Consider the following 25444-nt stretch of genomic DNA (forward strand, 5'->3'; position numbering starts at 1 on the left):
ACCATAGGGCAAAAATGTAGTCATAAATAGAGAACTGTCATTATTTAAATGGCATAAATCTACAGTATTAGTAATTAATAGTATCGTGTTTATTAGGTGCAAATTTTATATGCTTATTTGTGGAAAATGATTAATTTTTATGTTGAAACTTGTACTCACACTTGAAAGTTGATTGTTATTTTGTACAGATAAATGCAAATATATGCTTCCTAGGAGAAAGTAGGAATTTTGCATATGATAACACAGCAAATATTTTTTAAAACCTAGGGCAAAGTCTTAATTCCCAGGACAACTCCTTATCTCGAAAACAAATTATTTTATGTGAAGGTTTTACTCTGACTTGTCTGTTGCAGTGAGAAAGCAAAAGTATTTTTGTGGCAGTGTATACATGTAATAAACGAGATATTAAAAACTATTTATGGGTTTGGGGGTAGAAATAATAAGGTAATGTTCTCTGTCTCCCTCTCAATTTCACAACTTTATTATTAATGCTAAATATTCCCATGCCCTGGGGACATATTCACATTTTAATTTTTTCAGCAAAAGCAAGGAAAGGAGAGAAAACGCAGCTGTCCAAGGCAATATTACGGAAAGTGACTTATAAAATCTTTCCAGTTATACCTACCTGCTCTCATCTAATCCAGATCTGTGGTCCCCAACCCCTGGGCACCAGTCAGTGGCCTGTAAGGAACCAGGCTGCACAGCAGGGGGTGAGCCGCGGGGGAGCAAGAGAAGCTTCATCTGCCTTTACAGCCGCTCCCCATCGCTCACATCGCCGCACAGGCTCCACCTGTGAGATCAGCAGGGGCATTAGAGTCTCCTGGGAGCGCGGACCCTGCTGTAAACTGCGCATGGAGGGATCCAGGTTGCGGCTCCTTAGGAGAATCTAACGCCTGATGATCTGAGCTGGAGCTGAGGCAGTGAGGCTAGCGCTGGGGAGCAGCTGCAAATACGGATTATCCTTAGCAGAGAGGTTTGACTGCACAGTAAATGTAATGTGCTTGAATCATCCCAAAACCATCCCCTCTCTGCCCCCAGTCCGGGGGAAAAATTGTCTTCCGTGAAACCGGTCCCTGGTGCCAAAAAGGTTGGGGACCGCTGATCTAGGTGGTTTACTATTAAAATTAAAAGCAGCATTTAAAACTCTTCGACATATGAAGACTTCCCCGTTCCCAAGGCAAATTCTACCCTTTGTTTGTTGGAATCCGGTTACTTTGGGCATTTTCATCCATTTTCTTACTTTACCATTTTCACTGTTCCGTTAATACTGTCTGGTCATTTATATCTGTGTGTCAAGGAGTAGAAATGATGAATGTCAGCCGAGCTTTTTCTGCTACATCTATGGTTGTGACATTTAACTGTATGTGTTGTGTTGTTTCCAACCTGCTTTGCAGGAGCTGCATTCCCTTGATTCTCTGCTAGAGAGAAGCCCTTGTTAAGTTTCAACGTCTATAGAATATAAAGGTTCTAGTCAAAAAAAGATGATGTCAGTATACAGTCAGTATTTTCCCCTTTTTAAAAAGCAATAAACTGTAATTAGCTGAAATATATCCTAGCTTCACAAATGCTTTTACTGGGTCTTTAGACATTTTCTTTCCACACTTTCCTTGTATTATGCCGTGTGCCGGAACTTTTCATTTAATGTCAAACCGTATTAAAGAATTCAACTACTTTGCATGTCATCGTATTTGCTCTTGAAAAAATTAAAGAATTTGAAACATAATACAACCACCCCCAATGATATAACTGCCAATTTTTAATGATTCCTTATTTCACCAAATAGGTTTAATATATTTTGCTAAATTATCTGTAGTTGAATATAAGGTTGCCCTAAACTTAGGAATATCACAGATAACACTGCAATGAAAACATCCTACCCATAACCTTTCCTATACTTGTAGTTATTCCCCAGAAGAGAGATAAAGGAGTCAAAGGATGTGAACATTTTTGCTGCTCATTATACATATTGCTAAACTGATTTCCAAAGGGATTCTACTAGTTTATTTTACTATCAGCAATATCCAAGAGCCCCTGCTTCATTCCCTGGCATTAATTCATCCCATTTTTTTGGTAATTTTTATAGGCTAAAATAAGGATGGATAATTCATTGTCTTATTAATACTTCATATTATTTTTACCATAGCAAGGCTGGATGTTTGCAGGTATTTTGTTTAATATCTATGTCTTGTCCATTTAGCCTTCAAACAAAGTAAACCTTAGAGAAAAAGGAAGAAGCATTTTAGTGAGACGGAATAGCATCAGCAAAGGTGGACTAGAGAGTGAATATGGAAAGGGAATTTCAAGTGAAGGTCAGAAAAATAGTTTTATGTGGATGGATTGGTAAAGTTGGGACCAGCTTGTTGAGAGCCTTTAATGTTATAATCTATGCTTTTTTAAAAAATAATAAATGCCAATTTTTACCGTGGTTTTTTTTTTTTTTTTTTTTTTAGGGGGCAAGGGTGGTTGTTTTCTTTTGATTTCAAAACTATTTTCCTTGGTTTCAGAACTCTGGGACAAATAACAACTAACACTTTTATATATTCCTTTATAATTCTTTTTATAAAATTTATGAAATTTTATAAAATAGAATTTATAAAATCCTTTTAAATTCTGCTTTCTAAAAAACAAACTTTCTGAATAGAACAGAGACATCAGTACTGTTACAATGTATTTTCTGGCCCTGCAGACGTTAGTGAGTGACATTCTAGAGCATGAGTAGCGGAGACCAGTGGCTTGTCCATTAGAATAGCAGAATTGATTATCTTTCCTTGAGAGAAGGCTCTGACTCAGTTTACTAAACCTACTATATTTATTGAATATAAAGCACCGTTTTTCTGGCTTCTTGACTTTGCAGACCTTTGTTTGACTCTGCCTGTTGTCCATTACCTGAGGACTTTTTACCAACTCCTCCTTGACCACTGCTTTGTTCTCACCGTAATAAAGTCCTGGCATTTCCACGAAGTCCACTGCCCACGGGCTTGTTTTGCCATTGACTTCTGGAGTGTAACAACGTAAAGATACACTATGGAAATAATCTCGACCCAAAACACAGAATCACCTGTTACTGTTGCCAAGGGCTCATTAGCCTCTTCCTGTGCCTTCAATCTAAGTCACCTTTTTGAGTCTCTCTGGTTTGTCATCCTTCATTAAATCTGCTTGAATGTGAAAATTCTGTCTCTAGAGCTGCTTCTCGCTTGCACGTTGCTGACAGTCCTCATTTACTCCCGTCAGGGAGGGACTGGATGGTGGACGGTCTCCTCGCCCCCACTCCCTGCGAAGGAGAAAATTCCCCGGAGATTTTGAGTAAGTCAGCAACACGCTCTTTTTGTTTTGTTGCCAGATTGGAAGTGTCTGCATCTTCAGTCCCTGAGGCCAGAATTCAGGTGTTTTCCCAAAGGAATTTCTCATATGGAAAATAGTCCTCCCCTGCACAATTTTTATTGCCTCATAAATGATTCAGATTGGGGCTGTCCGCACTATAATAGGCACCTGGCTGAAGGGGCATGTGACTGGCAGATTGTAGCAATAGGTTATGTATTTTGGCCGTCGACCTGAAATCCTACATTAACGTGTTCTAACTCACTCAACGTTCTCCCTAAAGCTTTCGTAGGTTATTCTTAGCACTCATGCATACCAAGCCAAATTACAGGGTTTTTTTGGAGTTAGTTATTTGTTCTGGGTCGATTAACAAATCCGATTTAAAAGTGATAAACACTGGAACAGACGGGAAATTATCCCTGGGTAGGCAGGTCTAAGTGGATGCAGTTTTGTACCCGACCTGGTTCATCTGTCGGACCTAGTGCTTCAAAGAGAGAAGCAGGCGTGGATATTTTTCCAAACAGCAGTTTGGTCGTGTTCGGTAGGATATGCTTAGCATGCCGTGAAATTGACCTTTCAGAGCTCCAGCTTGGCATTTACAGTGACCGATTTCTGCTGATGAACTTTTTGCTTCTTTTCCTTAACAGACCACATGCACTTTTTAAGATTGATTTTCAGTTTTAAATTGATTCATCTTTTATTTTAGAAAAGGTAGTTTGAGTTTCCCTGAATAGTTTTATTCCTGAGTGTAATATCTTTGCGGGGGGGGGGATGGTGTTTATTCTACTCTTCCCTGTCTGTTTCTAATAAAATATATTTTAGATTTTAAAAGGTCAATTAGTCGATCCTGCTGCTTGCAGTTGACAACAGACTTAATTCATCCCAGACAAACGTGATCTATCTCATTAAAAAATATTTCCGGAAAATCAAGCGAGTTTAAGAATAACTATGCCTAGCAAATACCTAGCATGGTATCTCCACTGTTTACATAATGAACAAGAAAAACATACGAACCAAGACCGAAGTGTTTTGGTGCTGTAGGAAACCTGTCACAAGTTCTCCTCGTATTGTCGATGGCTCATCAACTTGGGAGTTTCACGTAGGCAGATCAGAATTTAAGAAGGCAGAAGATACTAAGATTCTTCCTAAAAATCTGTTATAATACAAAGCCCTTTCACCATGAAAGATATCTCTGTAAGGATGAAGCAAAACAGAAATAAGCAAAAAGGCAAAAGGAATAGCTACACTTGAGAATTTAATAGTGGAGTATTTTTCTTCCCAGTTAGCATTTATATATCTTTATTTTTTAACGTCTGTGAAGTGCTTAGTGTGTGGAAAACACTGTCATAATATTAACTGATATAGTACACATTAACAACCCAATGCCATATGAGCTGCTATCATCCCCATTGTACAGATGAAGAACTGAGGTATAGAGAAATTAGGTTATTTGCAGAAGGCCCCACAACTAGTAAAATGCAGACCTGATTTAAAAACACAGGCTATAGAGTTAGGCTGTCTTAATCACTTACGCTGTGCTGCCCCTCTGTTTGAAAGTAAGAGATGATGTTCCAATTTTCAGTGTTCCGCTCTATCATGCATTTTATTTTAGTACCAAAGGAGTAATTATAAACATAACACAGTTATTTTGGTATTTGCTAAAGCAGTCCTGAGAGGAAAATTTATATCCATGAATGCCTACATCCAAAAGACAGAAAGATCACAAGTCCACAAGCTAATAAATCATCTCAAAGAACTGGAAAAGAATGAGCAAACCAACCCCAAACCCAGCAGAAGAGAAGAAATAACAAAGATCAGAACAGAACTAAATGAAACCCATAACAAAAAAGCTATAGAGAAGATTAATAAAACAAAGAGTTGGTTCTTTGAAAAAATAAACAAAATTGACACACCTCTTGCTAGATTAATGAGAAGCAGAAAAGAAAGGACTCCAGTAAGCTCAATCAGGAATGAAAAAGGAGAAATTACAACAGACACCACGGAAACACAAAATACCATCTATGAATACTATAAAAACCTCTATGCACATAAACATGAAAACGCGGAGGAAATGGACAAATTCTTTTTCTTCTTATATAGACACCAGTCCCATTGAATTAGGGCTTCACCCTAATGAGCTCATTACCCTTAACGGTTAACTCCCTAAAGGCTCTGTGTTCAAATATCTCAATGTATTCGTCATCAACAGTCTTTGTCCCTTTTACGTTAACTGGAAATACTGCATTTATTCGAGATGCTTTGAGAAAATGGAAACCACTCTAAGAACTTCAAACAGGGATAATTTAATACAGGGTATTAGTTACATGAGTGATAGATGCTCTAGAAGCCAAACCAGGAACGGTGACTCCTCCCAGGGAAGGACAGCAGCAGGACGCTGCGGGGAGGAGGCAGTGTCACTGGAACCTGGGAGCTGGGGTCACTCGGCAAAAGCTGCAACTGTGGAGAGAAGGCCTGTCTGGATGAGCTTTGGCCACACAGGAGAGGCAGCTGCTGCTGGAGGCACTATGAAAAACAGGGAGAAGAGAGAAATATTCCGACTTCCTCCTCTTACCATCCAGGCTTTTCCCAACAGCACTCATGGGTCAGAACCACTGGAAGCCCAGAGATCAAGGGAAACAGAAATGCAGTTCCCTGCTATGTAGGCTAGACCCAAGGAGGGGCAGGGAGTGGATGTAAGACCAAAGGATCTAAGCAAGTGATTGGCATAGGTACTAAAACTCATCTGTTTTTTCTTATTTGATTAATTTTCACTATGCTACCCACAAAATGATTCACTGTCGTAAATCACATTCATACCTATGGATTTATCAACAGTAAAAAGCGGAATTGATCTCCCTGTAAATGCTTTAATTTCCTTCCTTTGAAAGCATGAAACAGCATCCTTTAAATTAAATTCATAATGATTATTTAATTAGCATTCCTAAGATATATGACTAGCTAAGATATATTGATTTTTACTTAAATGTTAACATGGTTAATTTAAGATTTATTTCTTACTACTGGCTGTCGTAAAGTGTTATTTATGACTTACTCTTCCCTTGAGAAAATTATCAAGGATTTATCGTATGCTCATGTAATCTATTCCATAAAACAAGTAGAGCAAAAAAATGCAAGTACGAGGTTGTACTTATTTTCTAAAATGTTTTCATTTAAATGAGGAAATTATTTTCCATTTACTAAAAACTTACGAAGATTTATACCAATTAAAAATCCATTAAAAATATTATTAAGTAATATTTCATTTTGAATCTTTTCTATTTAGAGAAATAGGAAATATGTATGTGTGTATCTGCACACATACACACACACACATACACACACACACAAAATTGTCACTTCTTCTTTGCTGCTAAGAGGACAGAAAGCCAACATAAGGCCAAGTCCACGGAGGAGTCTCTGGGAACCAGTGGTGGGTGGTTTGAGGATGAAGGAAGCAGCCAGTGATGTGTGGATGAAATTAACCTATCCATAGTGACCACATCCTGTGAGTCCACAACTAGAAGATGTGATTTATGATCAACTGAAGCCTCATCTTCCACCATCTCCCTGTCCTCACATTTTTATTCCAAGTTGCTACTTTCAGATTCTTGACGGTCCCACATGGAATAATAGTAACTGCTATGTATCACATTATACCATATTTCAGCTTTTGCAATTATTGTCTAATTCTTAACCCTCCTCTAATGAGCCACTAACAATCAGTTGGAATTAGAACATCCCCAGCCTATAACAAGATGCCCACTAGGGTATTGAATACACACAGACACCAGACTTCTTCAGTTTTAGCAAGATCTTTGCAAGGGTTTCCTGTATTCTGTTAGCTTATTTACTAAGCCCTATCTCTGATCAAAATGCATTTCAAGCATACAAATAAGAAATTATTATGAATTTTATTGGGTGTGATACCACGATTATATTAGGAAAAAAGCCCTTATTTGTAAGAGATACAAACTGACATATTTAGAGGTAAAATAGTATGATTATCGGGGATTTTCTTTCAAGATTACAATAGTTCGTTCTAACAAATGCCCCATTTCGGTGTCAACAGAATTGAATTGCAAATAAATTTTAGTTTGATTTTAATTTCAGCTTTTATTTTGTATTCACTCTTCATACCACCCTATGTTTTTGCACGCGTAATTAAGGGATACCTTTTATAGTGTTGAGTGTCTGCCTCAAATGTCCACATGTGACATAATCTTGCTTCTCACTCCCTACCCCTAGCCACCCCAGCCAAAATCTAAGTCCCTTTCCCACAAGCCAGTAAAAGGGATTAATGAGTTTCTGGATATTCTTATCTGCACGAATGATGTGAGTAGAGCGGGAAGCCCACCCTGGCAGAGCTACGCCGGGCTCTTTTGAAGTTGGATTAAGGGCTCAGTAAGCGGGGCGTGCCCATCAAATTATAATGTCGTGGAGCTGGATTCCTGGAAACACACACTGCCGATATTTGGGGGGTTAATAGGGTTAGCTCTCCCGTGAAAGAATTCGAGAACTTATGTTCCTGTGGAACTGCGTGTGTGGGTTAATTTGGTATGAAAGGAGATGAGCTGCTTTGCCCTCTATGTCCAGAAAAGATTTGTTTTTTTGGGGTTTTTTTTGTACTCTGGGGATTATGGGAAATATACAGAAAATTAGCATCTCATTAAGTATTTTAATCCTTATTAATCTATATAATAATGTTTTCTTTTTTTTTTTTTTTGAGACAGAGTCTCGCTTTGTTGCCCGGGCTAGAGTGAGTGCCGTGGCGTCAGCCTCGCTCACAGCAACCTCAAACTCCTGGGCTCAAGCGATCCTCCTGTCTCAGCCTCCCGAGTAGCTGGGACTACAGGCATGCGCCACCATGCCCGGCTAATTTTTTCTACATAGATTTTTAGCTGTCCAAATCATTTCTTTCTATTTTTGGTAGAGACGGGGTCTCATTCTTGCTCAGGCTGGTGTCGAACTCCTGACCTTGAGCGATCCACCCACCTCAGCCTCCCAGAGTGAATAATGTTTTCTTATTCATGAACTTGATAACATTGAAAACGTATCTGTATGACATTCTGGAAAAGGCAGAACTGTGGAGCCAGTAAAAAGATCAGGGGTTGCCAGGGGTTTGGGACGAGAGAGGGATGAACAGGTGGAGTATGGAGGCTTCCTAGGGCAGGAAATATCCTCTGCTTGGTGCTATAGTGCTGGATGCAGGTTATTATAAATTGTCCAATCCCATATAGAATGTGCACCACCAAGAGTAAGCCCTGCTATAACCTATGGACTTTGCGTCATAATGACGTGTCAACGTGGGTTCCTCAATTTTTAACAAACGTACCACCGCGGTTCAGGATACTGATAATAGGGAAGGCTGTCAGGGAGAGGGGGGCGAGAATTGGGTGGGTATTTATGCTCTGCTCAATGTTGCCGTGACCCTAGAACAGTGCTAAATAAATAAAGTCTACAAACACACACGTACGCACACCTTAATATCCTTAGTGTGTGTTTTTTCTTGAATTGCCGAAAGATTCGACAACTTTGTGGCCTATAAATGTCTTCTATTGTTAAGTATATCGTTCCCAGGAAGTATACTCATATAAGAAATGAATTCATTGGAGTTTTTCGTATTTCCAAAACTTGAATTGGATTTTTCTCTTCGCTTCTACCATGTTTGCTTTCTCAGTTTTATTGTTTCTGCTTTTATCTTATTATCTTCTTCCTTATACATTGTGGGTTTTATTTGAGGTTTTTGGATTGAATACTTAAGTCATTTATTTTTTCATTCTTCTCATTTGCCAATAATTATATTTCTAAAAAAAGACTCTAAACTTTTTTCTGAGACCTGCTTCGGTTGTATCTTGTAAATATTGATACATAGTGTTCTCAGCGTTGTACGTTTCTTAATAGTATGTGGTTGTATTTGGATTAATATTTTCATCAAGAGTTATTTATGGAATATCCTTAATTTCCAAGTGTTTAGTGTTCATTTATTTTATTGTTGTGATGACTGTGACAGTTTTTGTTGCCTTGTGATCGGTTCTCTAATGTATGGTGAATTTTGTAAATGCTCGTGGGCATTTAAAAATGTGTATTTTATGTCAGACACAAAGTTTCATGGGTGTGTATGTTCATGAATAAAATATCTTAGATTCTTTTGAAACATGGAGAAACATTAAGCCTAATCTGCAGACCACCTTGTTCGTTGAACACCCAGTCCCCTCGCTTATGTGTTGTTGATTCAATTGTAAAACCTGTATTTTATCTTTCCACTTTGATAATGGCTTCTCTGAGTCTTCTTTTTTCCCCTCATATTGTTTGTTTTATATATTTTGAGACTTTATCATTCTGTGCATAAAAATTCACAACCAGTGCATTCCCGTAGAATCTAGCCTTCATTAGTGCACTATTTAATTATTTCAGCCTGGAATTCTTTTATCTGATATGAATATTGCAACTCTTACTTCTTTTTGCTGGCTTTTACCTGGAATATTGTTATTCACGTTTTTGTTTCCATTTTTTCCCCTATCATTTTATTTTAGCTGATTGTTGTCTTTTTTATATGATTAAATCGGAGCATTTATATCTTTTGGTAGCCAAATATAACATTTACCATGTTTGATTTTATTTAGGCCATATCTCTTTTTATTCATCATGTTTTCTTAATGTGGTTTAGTTTCCTCTTTTCTTGAATTTTGCTAGATTAATCACTTTTTTTCTTTTTTTTTTTTTTCTCTCTTACCTTCTTACTTTTGGCTTCTGTATAAAAGGTCACAACCTGGTGGTCCTTGGGCCAGATAACCCCTGATTTTTATCGATTCACTCATACACTGCGGAAACATCTTTTGAAATTATTTGCCAACTTTAAAAAAGCAACAGATTTGTATAGGAATATTTTTTGGAACTGCCTAAGGGGAAGTTGGGCTGTATGGATATTTAGTTTGGATTTAGGGGCTATATGTATGTGGCTTACAGATGTACTTCTGTGGACAGAGACTGGCTTCCAAGAAGTTCTGCAGCCACGAGCTGACAACATTTTTTTCTAGGCAAGAAAAGGTATTCATTCCCACTACTTCAACTTTTTTCTTTTCTACCCTCTCCTATTTTTTTTTTCCTGTTGGAATGTGTAAATAAATAATTGGAGTAAATATCAGATTAGGATATAGGGGTACCTTGGAGATAGTGTGGATTCTGTTCCAGACTACTGCAGTCAGGTGAACATTGCAATAAAACAAATCTTACAAATGTTTTGGTTTCCCAGTACATAGAAAAGTTACGTTTACACTGTGCTATAGTCTATTAAGTGTACAGTATATTTATTTCTCGCTATAGTCCTATCAAATAGTATTGTTATTGACGTTTTATAGATGAGAAAGCAAATACCCAGAAAGGTTTTGTAACTTGACAAACAGCTAATGAATGCCTGAGCCGGATGTGAAACACTGAAACCTTTGTCCCTTCCGCCATAGCAATTTATCTCATATGATAGCACACATTTCCCCGGGAAAAGCTCCCGTTTGGTCTTTCGGTCATACTCTATTTTGTCTTCTTGTTTGTACTAGTCTCAAATTTTACTGGCTGGCCTTCAGTTCTACATGGAGGAAACTGAAAATAGAGAATGTTAAAATAAACATTGATAGCAGCAAGAAACTTCTTGCCAATAGCCCAAGAGTAAGAAAGGAGACAGAAGAACTGTAAAAAAGCAGACGAAATTTACTAATTCTATAAAAATTGGGAGATACATACATCTGAGGGCATTGTCATAATACTATATTATATATAATTGATATTCATAAATATAACTTGAAATCAGTAAGGAAAGATTAAATTGTATTCAAATTTTTCGAAGAAATATGTAACTTAAAAAATTACAAAATTGGAAAAAGTGTTTTGGGTTGTTTTTAATAGCAGAAAAATCTGAAACATCCCAAATGACTGTCCACAGGAGAACGAAGGCATGAATTATATTACGGCTTTACAATGGAATGCTTAAGAGTAGTGAAATGAAAATACAGCTTCATATATCAATGTAGGTGAAACTTGTAAACAATGAGTGAAAAATACAAGTTGTAAGAAAAGTATATATATATGTGTATGTATATATATATATACATATAATTCCATTTATCTAAAGTTTAGAAATATTTAAAACTAAATATTAGAAATATGTAAACTAAAACTAAATATTAGAAATCTATAAAGTAAAAAGAAATATAAAAATATAAACTAAAAAGAAACCCAATAGAATGACACAAAATCCAGGATAGTGGTTATTTCAGGGCAGGGAAAGGTGAGGGAGGTACAATTGGGTAGGGGCGTATATATAGAATTTCAGAAGGATTGCTAATATTCTATTTCTTAAGATGGGTATTCATTTTATCATCATTATTTATAACTCACATTGTTTAGAATCATATGTATGAAATATTTAATAACAAAAGAATTTGGTTTCTGAAGAGGGTTATATTTTAGGTTACTAAAAATATTTAGTTATGAGAAATTTTCTAAAAATAGCAGGTGATTCATTGTTGTTATTATTATTATACTAAGTAAAACATAAAAATAACCAGATGGCTATATCAGGAAGCTCATTTAAAAAAACAATATTCGTTCATTTATTTATCTAAAGAAACTCTTTTATATTAGCGTGTTGGATACTAGTATATTTAAGATGATTTTTATAAGAGGGAGTTATTCAAAATAGAAGTCTGATCCCCTAAATTGTTATATGCTCTGTGAAAACCTTTTCTTCTAAAATTCATGGTGCTTTGGGTTACTGAAGAGCAAAATTCCAGTAACAAAACATTGCTTTAAATTCTAGAGAGAACATCACCAAAATCAGAGGGTTTATTAATACATGTCATGATATTTAATATTAAGCACCTTTGTGTGTTTTAGAAATTTTGGGGGACATTTTTGTCCTCTAGTCATCATGACTGAGCATCTACATTCTATTATATTATACAATATTAATTTTATTTCTCCTTTATATTCTAGCTAACTGATTATATTTATTTTATTTAGATTCTATAGGCTGGCAAGCTAAATGATCTCTGAATTTTGTTTCAGTATATTTAAGAGGTATATTATAAAAATAGTCATTATAAAAGGGGCATTAGAACTGATAGGGCTAAGAAAATCTAATCTCTATACCTACATGGAATATATGGTCAAATTTTTCTGAAGTGTTAAGATCAAGCCAGAAGTCTCTAAGAAAAATTACATGAAGATTTAGAAGGCTTATGTATTTTTCCATTGTGTTTGCATTTTAATTGCATTATAACCCATAATTAATTAGTAATGCAGATCGGTATCCATGATTAAGAAGGAAAATCTATTAATTTTCATTTCTTGCTTATGAATAAAAGGATTCAGCTTCCCTTTGGTTAAAACTCTAGAAGGTGCATATATTTTGAAAGGTTTTCAAAAAATTTTTATTGAGAAATACTTTTTTCATACACAATGATTTTTAATTCGGCTTTGGTTTTTATTGCTTTCGAACAGGTGGCTTGGAAACAGAATATGCTCTGAAGACTTGTATCAGGGTCCCTCTTTATATGCAAAATGCTTTACTTTTCCTGGAAACTAATCTCTTTAAAAGCTAATACTCGAATCAAACAATGTACCGTTTTTAGTGCTGAATAAAAATGGGTCAGGGAGGGATTAAAAAACTGGCACGGCACTAAAGTGAAGCAATGAAAGTTTTAACTTCTTTAAGCTCCCCTTGTTACGTGAAAATTTATAATTAAGTCAGACCTCCTTCTGTCTCTTCCTTCCCTCCCACGATATAAGCCCTTATTGTCCATATATGTGCGAAACATTGTTTTCTTAGACATTTTCCTAACGCATCTGTTAGAAATTTTTGAATATTAATCAGCTTTGAGTCCATTTAGCATCATCTCTTTATTTAATCAATGAAGAAAGTTAGGCTGATTTTTCGTTGTATAATCAACTACCCCAGTTTCTGCCTGTGTCTCTTCATCATTCACTTCTCCTTTTTCCTTAGTGTCTGATGATCAACACTATGCCTTTAATAGGCTTTTTAATAAGATTCAGGTTTACTGAAGTGTCTGATTCAATTAAAATATTTGAAAATCAAATCTATGAGGTACAAGGCTGTATACAGCAGGATAAGATACAAGAGTTTGCAGACTCATTGAGAATCCCTGAAAATAAGACTAAGTTGGATAACTCCAGTACAAATATCCCTGTGAGGGAAGGATGTAAACTTTTTGAGCCTCTTTTATTCATATGGAAAATGAAGGTTAAATCCATACCTTTTACACAGTTTTTATACAGGTAGTTTCCAAACCAGGAGATAAAGATACAAAGTTCCTAGCATGGTACTGTCATGTAGGGCAGGAGGATTCCAATAAATGATTTATATTCTTAGTCCTATTTTTCTGTTTGGCCAGTTAACCATGTTTATTTTCTCCACATTATCTATTTTTCCTACTCTCAACCTATCAATTAAAAAGAATATCCATGCCTCTATTTTTTTTTTTGCCTATAAAATAACTGGATTGTGTTAAATAAATTCTAGAGTTTCTTCCATTTTTATAAAGATACAGATCTTTGTTTAATAAAGTAGGTCCTTAACACTATCAATACTTATACAGATTTTCCAAGTCAACTCAGTATATATAATTTTTCACATCATCTCCTCTCTTCAAACTTTCAGTATTTCTTCCTCTTACCTCTTAATTCACAGAGAGAAAACAGAAACAATTAGAGTTTCTTACAAGCTTCATTAGCAAACATGCCAGTGTACCTGTTTGTGTATATCCATATGCTGTAGACCCTCTAGCCATATTCCTGTTTAAGCCTAAGGCTTTCACTGTGCGCTGTATCTCATGCCCTCAATAGTTTTTCTTATCAATTATGCCCACCAGATACCAAAAATGCTAAGGTATCTTCACTTTTTAAAATCCTTCCTCACCCCACTTAGCCTTACCACCCCATGTATGCAACTCCTTAAAAGTCTATGCCTTCATCTTCTCTTCCTCCCCCCTCCTCCTCCAATCTCTTGTTAAAAATTACAAACCTATTTTTTTAAAGTATCAAAAGTAGTACAACAAATACCTATATAGCTTTCATGTAGATTCACCAGTTTTTACTATTTTATCTTACCTTCTCTAACACATATATTTTTCCTGAAACATTTGAGTGTTCCCTGCAGACACTGTGGCATTTTGCCCCAAAATACTTGTCTTCTAAGAACAAAGGCATTCTCCTGTATAACCCCAACCCAATTATCGCATGCAGGAAATTTAACACTAATACAATACTGTTATGGTACCCACTGCCCGTCTTCAAATTCTCCGAGTTGTCCAATAGTGCTCTCACTCTCTTTTGATACTCAATAACTAATCAGGGATCGTGCATTGCTTTTAGTTGTCATATATCTTAAGTCTCCTTTAATTTAGGACACTGGACTTTAAATTTTTTTTTTTTGTCATTTATAACGTTGACACCTTAGAAAGAATCCACACCAATTATTTTGCAGAATGTTCTCAATTCGGATGTATCTATTTCCTCTGTTAGATGAAAGTTAAACTATTGGCAAGACTGCAGTGGAATGACTCTTAAACACTTTGGCCAGTGTATTACAGAACGGATGTTGTATACTCTGAGTGCCCGGCAGCAGGGAACACGTGATGCCAGTCTGACACGTTATTTGTGATACTAACTTCGATCACTTGGTTAAGATGATATCTGTCAGATTTCTTCATTGTAACGATACTGGTTTCCCTTTGTAACAATGAAGAGTCTCGGGGGAGATACTTTGAAACTGTATCATCCCCCAGTAGTTTTTCACCAATAATTTTATCATCCACTGATGATTCTTACCCAAATCAATGATTACAATGCTCATTGCAAAATGGTGGTTTTTCTATTTTTATTAGGCCTTGTACCTTTATTAGTTTTTCTCCTTCTCTCTTGAACCCGTGATAATCAGGCTTCTGGCCGTATCATTCCAGCAAAACCGCTGTTGTCAAGGTTACCAGTGGCTTCTGTTTCCTAAATCTAATGACCAAGTCTTAGTTCTTATTTGGTAGATCAGCTACATTTGACAAAGTTGATCATTCCCTTCTCGAAATAGTTCCTTTACTTTGCCTCTGAGAAACCAGGAGAATGACTCCTCATCCGTCTCCTTTCCTGGTTCTTCTTCAGCTTCCAAACCTCTAAACATCGAAAAACCTCAGGGCTTCGTCTTCCTGCCTGTCCTACAACTCAATATGTGGCAGTTTAATTCCTCTAATTGCTCCACGCTCAAAACCCTGGAGTCATTCTTGACTCTGTTTTCTTCTACCATCTACCTTAATCCATCAGCAAATTCTATCAGCTTTGTTTTAAAAATATATATTAACACCAAACCGAATCAGTTCTCTCTACCTCCATTGCTGTATCCTTAGTCTAAACAACTGTCATGTCTCACCTTGACTATTGCAATAATGTCCTGGCTAGATTCCCTCCTTCTACTTTTGCTTGGCTGTAGAGATCTTTTTAAAATATAAGTCAAATAACGACCCCAAATCTGTCTAATTCAAAATAAAATCCAAAGTGTCTGCACAGATTATAAAGTTTTGTGTTCTCTGGCCCCTAGCTGCTTCTCTGATCTTCTCTTCCGCCAGTTTCCTGTTCACTAACTGCAGTCGTCTCCTCGTATCCATGGCTTCACCTTTTGTGGTTTAGTTGCCCCCAGTCGACTGTAATCTGAAAATACTAAGTGGAAAATTCCATAAATGAACAATTCGTAAGTTTTAAATTGCATGCCACTCTGAGTAGCGTGATGAAATCTCACGCCATCCCACCCAGGACGTGAATCTTCCCGTTGTCCGGCATATGGCTACTGTATACACTGCCCACCGTTGGTCACTCAGTGATCAGACTGTGCTATATCGCAGTGCTCGTATCCAATTAACCCTTATCTTACTTAATAATTGTCATAAAGCGTAAGAGTAGCGTCAATTCAGATATGCCAAAGAGAAGCCGTAGAATGCATGCTTTAAGTGAAAAGGTAAAAGCTTTTTACTTAGTAAGGAAAGAAAAGAATTCGTGCTGGTTTTGCTGTTGCACCTCAGACTGCAAAAGTTAGAGCCTCAGTGTGCTACAAGTGCTTAGCTGAGATGAACAGACACTGAATTTGTGGGTGAAAGGCAAGAGCAGAAGCATGTTCTGATCGACAGGAATCAGATTTGGTACGATCCGAGGTTTCAGGCATCCCCAGGGGAGTCTTGGAATGTATTCCCCGTGGAGATAAGGGGAGACTACTTTATACTTGTTATTCCCTTTGTCTGGAAAACCCTCCCCCAGATAATCCACATACCTCATTCTCTCACTTCATGCAAGTCTCAAATGTCACTTTATCAGCAAGGTTCTTTCAGATCACGCTATCTATAATGTTTACTCTTTTTTTTTTTTTTTTTTAAGACAGAGTCTCACTTTGTTGCCCGGGCTAGAGTGAGTGCCGTGGCGTCAGCCTAGCTCACAGCAACCTCAAACTCCTGGGCTTAAGCGATCCTCCTGCCTCAGCCTCCCCCGTAGCTGGGACTACAGGCATGCGCCACCATGCCCGGCTAATTTTTTTTTCTATATATATTTTAGTTGGCCAGATAATTTCTTTCTATTTTTAGTAGAGACGGGGTCTCGCTCAGGCTGGTCTCGAACTCCTGACCTCGAGCGATCCACCCGCCTCGGCCTCCCAGAGTGCTGGGATTACAGGCGTGAGCCACCGCGCCCGGCCGATATAATGTTTACTCTTCCTTACTCTTTCTCCCCCTTCCCTTTAATTTTTCTTCCTAGCCTTTGATACTGTATATATGTATTTGTTTTGTGTGTATCATCTGCCTTCTCCCACTGGACTGCATGCCCCTTGGCAACAAGGACCACTATATATCCAACCCTAGTACACAGTAGGTACCTAGTAAGTATTTGTTGAATTAACTGTTGGAATTCCTTTTACTCTTCTATTAATGATGGAAAGAAAAGAGGGTATTTTTTTTCCACCTCCAATGAAAGTCTTAATTTTATAACTGTTCTTTTTTCCACTGGAAACATTGTTTAAAATTCTTCAAAGTATACTTTAGCAAAGAAATTGTATTTTGGGGGTTGTATAAATTAATGGGTTATTTATAGTTTTGCAGCGTCTTACGACTAATCCCAGTATGTTTCTCAGTGTTTCAATCTGATTCCTTAAAAGGCAACCAAAATTCTCAGATGCTAACCTAGTTTTATTTCTTTCATTGTGAATAAAAGCACAAGATCTTTTATCAAATCATCCATTTATGAATTTTAAAAACCATCAGTACAAAGGTATTTATTTTACTATCCTACATAATGCCCTAGCAAGTCTAACTGTTTTATGTTGGCTAACAAAGGGAGAAAGTTCTAGCTTCTTTTTATTGGTTTAAAAGTAAATACCAATCACATGTTATAAGATTAAACTACTGGAAACTGATGGAAAATTTTTAACTCACCACCATCTCCTGGTAGTTTTTGTTTTATTTATTTGGTTTCTCTCTGTATCACGTATATGTGGGACTTAAATAGTAGGAAGAAATATGTAAGACCTCAGATCTGGTGATAGCAGTTCCTGGAAGTCGCCAAGATGTGCACCCCTGTTTTAAAGAGAGAGGAAATTCCCGTCCCTGTTCTGTGGGTTTGCAGACATGTGGGTGTTGCTTAGAAATGTCCTCATGCTACCGTGTCTGTATCTCTTACATCAGGTGATAGATACTCGGGGCGATAGCAAGGTGCTTGTATGGTATCTTATATTGGGTATCCAGAAATGTTAAATGTTAAGCCTTATCCTCAAGAGTTATCATAAGCAATGAGCTGTTGATATATAATTAAACAGTGCATCGACTTTAACTTGTGAACAGAACTTATGACTTTATGTTCTCAGAATATTTTAGAAGTTGACATTGAATAAGTCATGTTGTTATTCAAGAGGAAATATAATAATAACTAATACATTTGAGCTTTTAAACATAGCTTCTATAGTGCTGGATTTCAAGGAAAAAATTATTTTGGTGACTTTTATTCCTTTTTATTGCTGCCTCAGTGACTGGAGCCTAAGCAGCATGTGACGGAGTTTTGTATGTTAAGTAATTTCTGCAGGTCCCTGGGAAATAGGCTGCCCTGAGGGGGAAGGGCTTGGAGTCAGAAGAATCTAGTCTATGTCATTGTTTACTGACTGTATTCATTGGAACTGGATTCTAAAGAGTGAATAAGTATTTTTAAGCAAAGAGGTGAGAAAATGCCGTGTTTCCTAAAGCAAGTTTCTAAATAATCCCTAAAGAGAATTAGATAGTAAAAGCATTCAGTTGTCAAGCTTTTACTATGCTAATAGACATTGTGACTCTCAAAAAAATTGGGTAATATATTCATTTCCTAAATCTACCTGATGGTAGAACTCACTGTGTTTTCCTCTCGCAATCTCTTTATACCTCATTCCTCTTAATCTCTTGAGACATTCCTCTTAATCTCGTGTTCCACGGTTTGGAATATCTGCAGAAGCTTTTTAATTTGATCAGGTCCCAAATATTTATTTTTGTAGCTGCTGTGATTGCTTTGGGGGGGGTCTTCTTCCTAAATTCTTTGCCTAGGCCGATGTCTGAAAGAGTCTTCCCAACATCTTCTTCTAGAATTTTTAAGGGTTCGTGCCTTAGGTTTAAGTCTGTTATCCATCGTGAATTGATTTTTGTAAGAGGTGAGAGATGCGGATCCAGTTTCAATCTTCTGCATGTAGCTATCCAGTTTTCCCAGCACCATTTATTGAAAAGAGATTCTTTTCCCCAGTGTATGTTTTTGTCAGCTTTGTCGAAGATCAGATGGCAATATGCAGATGGTTTCACCTCTGGATTGTCCGCCCTCTTCCAAAGGTCTATGTCTCTGTTCTTGTGCCGGTACGATGCTGTTTTAGTTACTATAGCCTTGTAGTACAGCTTGAAGTCTGGTAGGCTGATAACCTCCCAGTTTGTTCTGTTTGCTTAAGATTCCTTTGGCTATACGAGGTCTTCTATTGTTCCATCCAAGCCTGTCATCCCAGCACTCTGGGAGGCCTAGGCGGGAGGATCGCTCGAGGTCAGGAGTTCGAGACCAGCCTGAGCAAGAGTGAGACCCCGCCTCTACTAAAAATAAAAAGAAATGATATGGACAGCTAAAAATCTATATAGAAAAAATTAGCTGGGCATAGTGGCGCATGCCTGTAGTCCCAGCTACTCGGGAGGCTGAGGCAGGAGGATCGCTTAAGCCCAGGAGTCTGAGGTTGCTGTGAGCTAGGCTGACGCCACAGTACTCTAGCCCGGGCAACAGAGGGAGACTCTGTCTCAAAAAAAAACCAAAAACTGTATTGCCATAAAAAAATATAAGGTATATTTGGATCAATGGAGGGATGGATGGTTGGATAGAAGTATGACACATCAGTATAATAAGTTGTTAATTTATGTAGAATCCAGATGGAGGGTATAGAGGCATTCACTGTATCAGCTTTGCTATATGCTTGGAAATTGTCACAGTGAGATCTCTTAGGAATGGTTACCTATGAAGGGTGGGATGACAGGGGTTTTTACAATCATATTATTAGAGAAAAATGAAGATAATTCATTTAAAAGCTACATGAAACCGATTTCACAAATGAAGTCACCAGACTATTGACTTAAATGTCCTTCATGTTTGAAATTTACATTAGTTCATGCTAAATAATTAAGAAGGTGCCCCAAGAATCAGCTGTATGATGATGATCACATCATTACAATAGGAAATTGGTTACGTAAATTATGGTGTGTTTATATTCAGTGGAATACCATGCAGTCATTAAAATGTGTAGGATAGAAATAAATGTACTGACATGGAAAGATTTTTATAATATAATGTTCTGTATGCTATCTAGAAAATTAAGAATTTATGAATATAGCTGGAAGTACCCTACAAATATGTAAAATGTTGCTCAATTATGAGATTATGAATTTTTTCTCATTTAGATCTTTTTTGTCCACATTTAAAATTTTTTCCTAAAAAAACATATTCCCAGTGTTTTTTTTTTTTATTAAGTTTAATAACATAAGAAAAAGGGAAAATAGAAAAGAGAAGAAAAGAAAAAAGCCATGCTATTTTTTTGTGAAAATGGAGCGAGGAAAGCTTGGTATCTTTAAATAATTCTTGATCAAACCGAAAAGATTATCTGGGTTTTCCCTTTTATCTGTATCACTAAAATCTGCTCTCTTACATTTTCTTAATCTTGCTCTTATAAAGAATGCACTTGAAATATGTAAAAACAAATAATTTCATTCGTTCTTCTGAAGATATTTTCGTGAACTTGACTAGTGGTTTTTGCCTAAGGCATTTTATACTTGGAAAGGCCCTATCTTTAATCTCTAATTGCATTAAATTTCTGTGTCTGACTCATGAGGAAAGGAAGCTTCAAAGCAGGAAAGGGAAAATCCAGTTTCTCTCTAAATAGAGTAACCATTGATTGTGTTTCAATGTTCCACTGATGTTGCCAGGTTTCCAAGCGTCCTACCCAGAAGAATTAAGAGTTCAAGGATGTATCAGTTAAATAACAAAAATATTTTTACTTATTATAGATCTTCCTATAAGGAGATTTTAGCAAGGTGCTGAAATTAGGTAATCTTTACAGCATGTGTCTGAGAGAGAGAAAAGGAGAAGACGATCAATGTTAACTTCCTGCCATTCACCCAACATTGGTTGAACACTTTATGACTCTGAGCTTAATGTTTCACACTTTTTAGAAGATGTATTTTTTTCCATAGATTTTCTTTCAATGGCTATTGAAAAGAAAAGTTGGATAGAAATGAAAGTAAAATAAGCAACGATAGAGTTCATCTCAGAGTTCAGTTCTCGTCAATTATAAGGAATCTGTAATTCATTCCGCTATGGGTGTGTGTGTGTGTGTGTGTGTGTGTGTGTGTGTTTATGCTCCTCCTCCTCCTCGTCTAGGCTGGTAGTCTAGTCTAAGTGTGTCTCTTTGGTCCCCTACAATACATAATGTGTTATGTTCTTTGTCTCTTGTCTTTCCCAGGTAAAATGTCCATCGACCGAGCTTTGAGGAAGCAGCAACAGTTAAACAACCTTGTTTACGTCGTGACAAATCAGGCCAAACCTGGTGACAGAATTGTGGATTTCTGCAGCGGTGGGGTATGGTATCTCCTCTTTGATCCTTTATAGCCTTTCTGAGACTGTTCCTTTTCTTTTTTTTTTTCTTTTTTGAGACAGAGTCTCGCTCTGTTGCCCGGCTAGAGTGAGTGCCGTGGGGTCAGCCTAGCTCACAGCAACCTCAAACTCCTGGGCTCAAGCGATCCTCCTGCCTCAGCCTCCCGAGTAGCTGGGACTACAGGCATGCGCCACCATGCCCGGCTAATTTTTTCTATATATATTTTTAGTTGTCCAGATAATTTTTATTTCTATTTTTAGTAGAGACGGGGTCTCGCTCTTGCTCAGGCTGGTCTCGAACTCCTGACCTCGAGCGATCCACCCGCCTCGGCCTCCCAGAGGGCTGGGATTACAGGCGTGAGCCACCGCGCCCGGCCTGTTCCGTTTCTATACTACATTCAAGGTTCTGTTTTTATGGGGCAAGATTTTGGTCTCAGAATGAGCAAGAGCCATGGGACAAAGTTAACTTGTTTCTTTCACCGACTTTTCAGGGCCATGTTGGAATCGTCCTCGCGCACATGCTACCGTCATGCCAGGTAACATGCGAATAACAGATAAAAGGAAACATTGAAACACTGTACAGTTCAGCCAGCCAAATCCGGTTTGCCTTTGCCCTTTGAGTTTCTAGTCATTTACCCAAGTCAGACATGTGGCATAGGCATTTTTTTTTTCTTTGAAGTAAACTTCTAAGACTCAGGGTCTTAAGGGAAAAGTAAGTAAAGTAGGACCACAAAGCAGTTATCAGTTTTTAGAAAGCCTTGTATGTTTTAATAATTTTAAAAAGAAATAACTGTTTCATTTTTATATAAAATAATGATTCAACTATTTTAATTTCAACATAATTTTAAATGGAAACACTGGCTTCTGAAACTTGCTGAGCATGTTGTCTTGGTAAGAACAGTTCAAGGATCTTTCATTTTTCGTTTTTGTACCAGGTTATCCTGGCCTAGGATAAAGGATCAATATAATATGTTCTGCATTATTAAAACCATGAAATACAGTAGTAAAGCTCTGTCCCAATGCCTGAATTATGTTATTGAATATGCTGTTGTTTCCTTGGTGAAATCTAGGTTACATTAATCGAAAACAAGGAATTATCATTAATTCGTGCGAAGAAGAGAAGTGACGAACTAGGTTTAAACAACATTTGGTTCATTCAGGCCAATATGGAATATTTTACAGGGATGTTTAATATTGGGGTAAGTAGTTAAACAATTTTGATTTCTTTAATTAGGTAAACAAGAAAAATTATTGATACATGCTTTAGAGTAAGTAAGGGAGATAATTGTAAATTCTTTGGTAAACAGAAATCTGCAACCCTCTATACTTATATTTTCTATAAGGCACATATAGCATGTGAATATCATTTTATTCATAGCACTTTATCATTGTAATATGTCAGTATTGTTAACCATAGTTATAGTTGGGGAGCCTGAGGCCCAGGGCCACAGAGCCAAGCAGAGTTCTAGACTAGAAATTCTCATTTCAAATCTACTGTTCTTGGCACGTGCTACAACTGAACTAAATTCATAGTCAGCGAAAGCAGTAGTGTAGACATGTATATATATTAAATTTTCCATGTTAAAATTGTGTCACTGAATGAATCTTCCGCTGCATTTGCAATATTCCATTTGCAACCTTTCAGCTTTGCTGACTTGTCTTCATCGCTACGACTGCCAAGCAGGCCTTGGCTGTGTCCAAGCGAGAACTATTTCAAAGGCGCCGAGGCTGCCCTGCTGGCTAGGAGAGGCCTCGGTGCTGAGGTCTGGCGTTGTATTCCAGGTGGCACTGCACGCCTGCGGGGTGGCTACGGACATGGTCATCGAGCACTGCGTCAAGATACGTGCTTCCTTCGTCACCTGCCCCTGCTGCTACGGCTTCATTCAGAACACCTCAAAATTTAGTTTCCCGAAAAGGTGAAATTCAGCGTTCTGCCTAAGACAACCAACATGGGGGTAAAACAGCACGTGATGTTTGCTCGACATCAAGTTGCAATGGGATTTCATTTATAACTCATTTCCTCTTTCCACGATGGCAAATATTGTTGACAGATTGTATGAGGAAGAGAGGGGACTCCTTTATGGTGGGTCCCTGAATTTTCTCCTGAATCCAGCTCTGGCTGGAATTTAGAAACGAGTCCATGTAGGAGTCAGCCGGCTAGAAGTCTGTCGGCTTCAGCACTTCTCTGTGTATTTTTAAATAATGAAATTAAAACCATCATCCGGGAGAGGCTGTGGGTGTGGCGGTTGGGTGTTTGGGGCCAGGAGTGCACAGTCTCCAAGCAAGTAGGGGCTCCCCATCGGTTTATGGGTTGTTTAGCCTCCGGCACGTGACTTAAACTCTTTTTGCCTGTGTTTTCCCATCTGCCACATGAGGGTTAGGGTAGTAACTGCCTCAAGGTTTTTGTGAGAATTTAATGAGAAGTGCAAAACCCTGAGAAATGGCATACAGTAAGCGCTCAATGCATATGAGCTGGTGCTAGTAACAGTAGCAGCATCAGTAGTTTTAAATGCTGCCTCTGGGTGTTGACAATTACTCTGCAAGTTTGGTGGCAACTTTATAGTCCTTCTTATCCAACGTAGAAGAGGGAGATGTTTTAATTCTTACTGCTTTGACCCAACTTATTGGAAGTCCATCCTCTGGTTGCTTATGACATTTTCACTCTCTGGTTCGTAGTTACTAAGAATCATGATGATCATTTTAATCATGGAATAGATTAAACATGTTAGTTGTAGAAAATTTATCCTATAGTATGCCAAAAAAGACTTCTTGATCACTTGCATCATTACTTTAAAAAAAAAAAAACCTTAGAAAAATTGCATTAGAAATTATATTAAAGACTTCTATATAAGTCATTTAAAGTCACAAAATACAAGTAATAATCTTCCTTATCGTTCGTTGTTTTGTTCTTTACCACAATTTGCAAGGAGTTGGAAGAAAACAAAGGAACTATTGAAAAACAAAAAATAAAACTTGAGGCTTATTCAGCAGTAGAAACTTCACTTTATTCTACATCTGTACTGATAAAATGCGTATTTTTACAACTCATCAAGAAATTTGTGAGTCTAGCACTATAAAGATTCGTAAGGATGCCAGTTAGCCTTGTTCAGACTATAGTCTAACTTAACCTATTTGAAAGTTTCAATTTAGTCTCAACTTTTTCACTCCCTGTAGATATACTAACATTTTCTTCCCTTATCCTTGGAACTGATATCTTGTGTAGAAGACCTATCTCAGTCACTAAAGATAGAGTTGAAAATTTATAAATACCATACTTTCTGTAATATGTGGAAAACAAGTAATCATTTCAAACGAATTGGCCCTGATAAACTTAGCATCAAACGTATTCAATGTATTAAAACACCTGGATCTGTGTGTTCCTATGAGGGGAAGAAAAAAAAATCTGTGTTTCTCTAACAATGTAAACAATCTGTGACAGAAAATCTTTAAAATTAATAACATAGTGATGACGTGCTTTCTTTTTTTATCTTTTTATAAAGACATTTCAAACTAGCATAGGTTTTACTTCAGGATATCATTTTATACTCTTCAGATATAATACATATTTTTATTTATAATTTAGCTTCTTCAGGATTATTGTACTCTTAATATTCGGTATTTAGAACGATAACTAATCCCTTTTTTTTTTTTTCTATTTCAGTGAACAATTCAAGAAAACTTTATCATACAAGGTAAACTGAAAAAGATCTAGATGTCTTAATGCACTCTTTAATCCTGTCTTTGTGGTCTTCCCGCTCAAATTCCTAGTGGAGTAAATAATCTATAGTTATATTTGAGTTACTCATGAACATCTAATATGGCTTTTTTTTTTTTCCCCTTTTTCTTCCCCACTCCCAGATTAACTTTTCAAGTAGTTGACAAGATTTGCGAAGGGTTTGAGATTTTTACTCTCCTTGCAAACTAGAATGGTAGCCTGCCACAGTGAGTGCCGGCAAAA

The 25444-nt window shown here is 37.1% G+C and overlaps 1 protein-coding gene across 4 annotated transcripts in view; it reads left to right on the forward strand.

The window, feature by feature from the left end:
- Window positions 1-25444, forward strand: part of GSTCD (glutathione S-transferase C-terminal domain containing) — a 56613-nt gene that overhangs the window by 22095 nt on the left and 9074 nt on the right. For 3 of the 4 annotated variants that reach the window (XM_045537394.1, XM_045537395.1, XM_045537396.1), the window contains 5 exons: window positions 21356-21471; window positions 21978-22022; window positions 22557-22685; window positions 23269-23402; window positions 25148-25178. In XM_045537394.1, coding sequence (XP_045393350.1) covers window positions 21356-21471; window positions 21978-22022; window positions 22557-22685; window positions 23269-23402; window positions 25148-25178 — 455 coding nt within the window. The other variant, XM_045537397.1, reaches the window with a different exon arrangement.

Source organism: Lemur catta, chromosome 26 (genome assembly GCF_020740605.2).
Source record: "Lemur catta isolate mLemCat1 chromosome 26, mLemCat1.pri, whole genome shotgun sequence".
Taxonomy (NCBI): Eukaryota; Metazoa; Chordata; class Mammalia; order Primates; family Lemuridae; genus Lemur; species Lemur catta.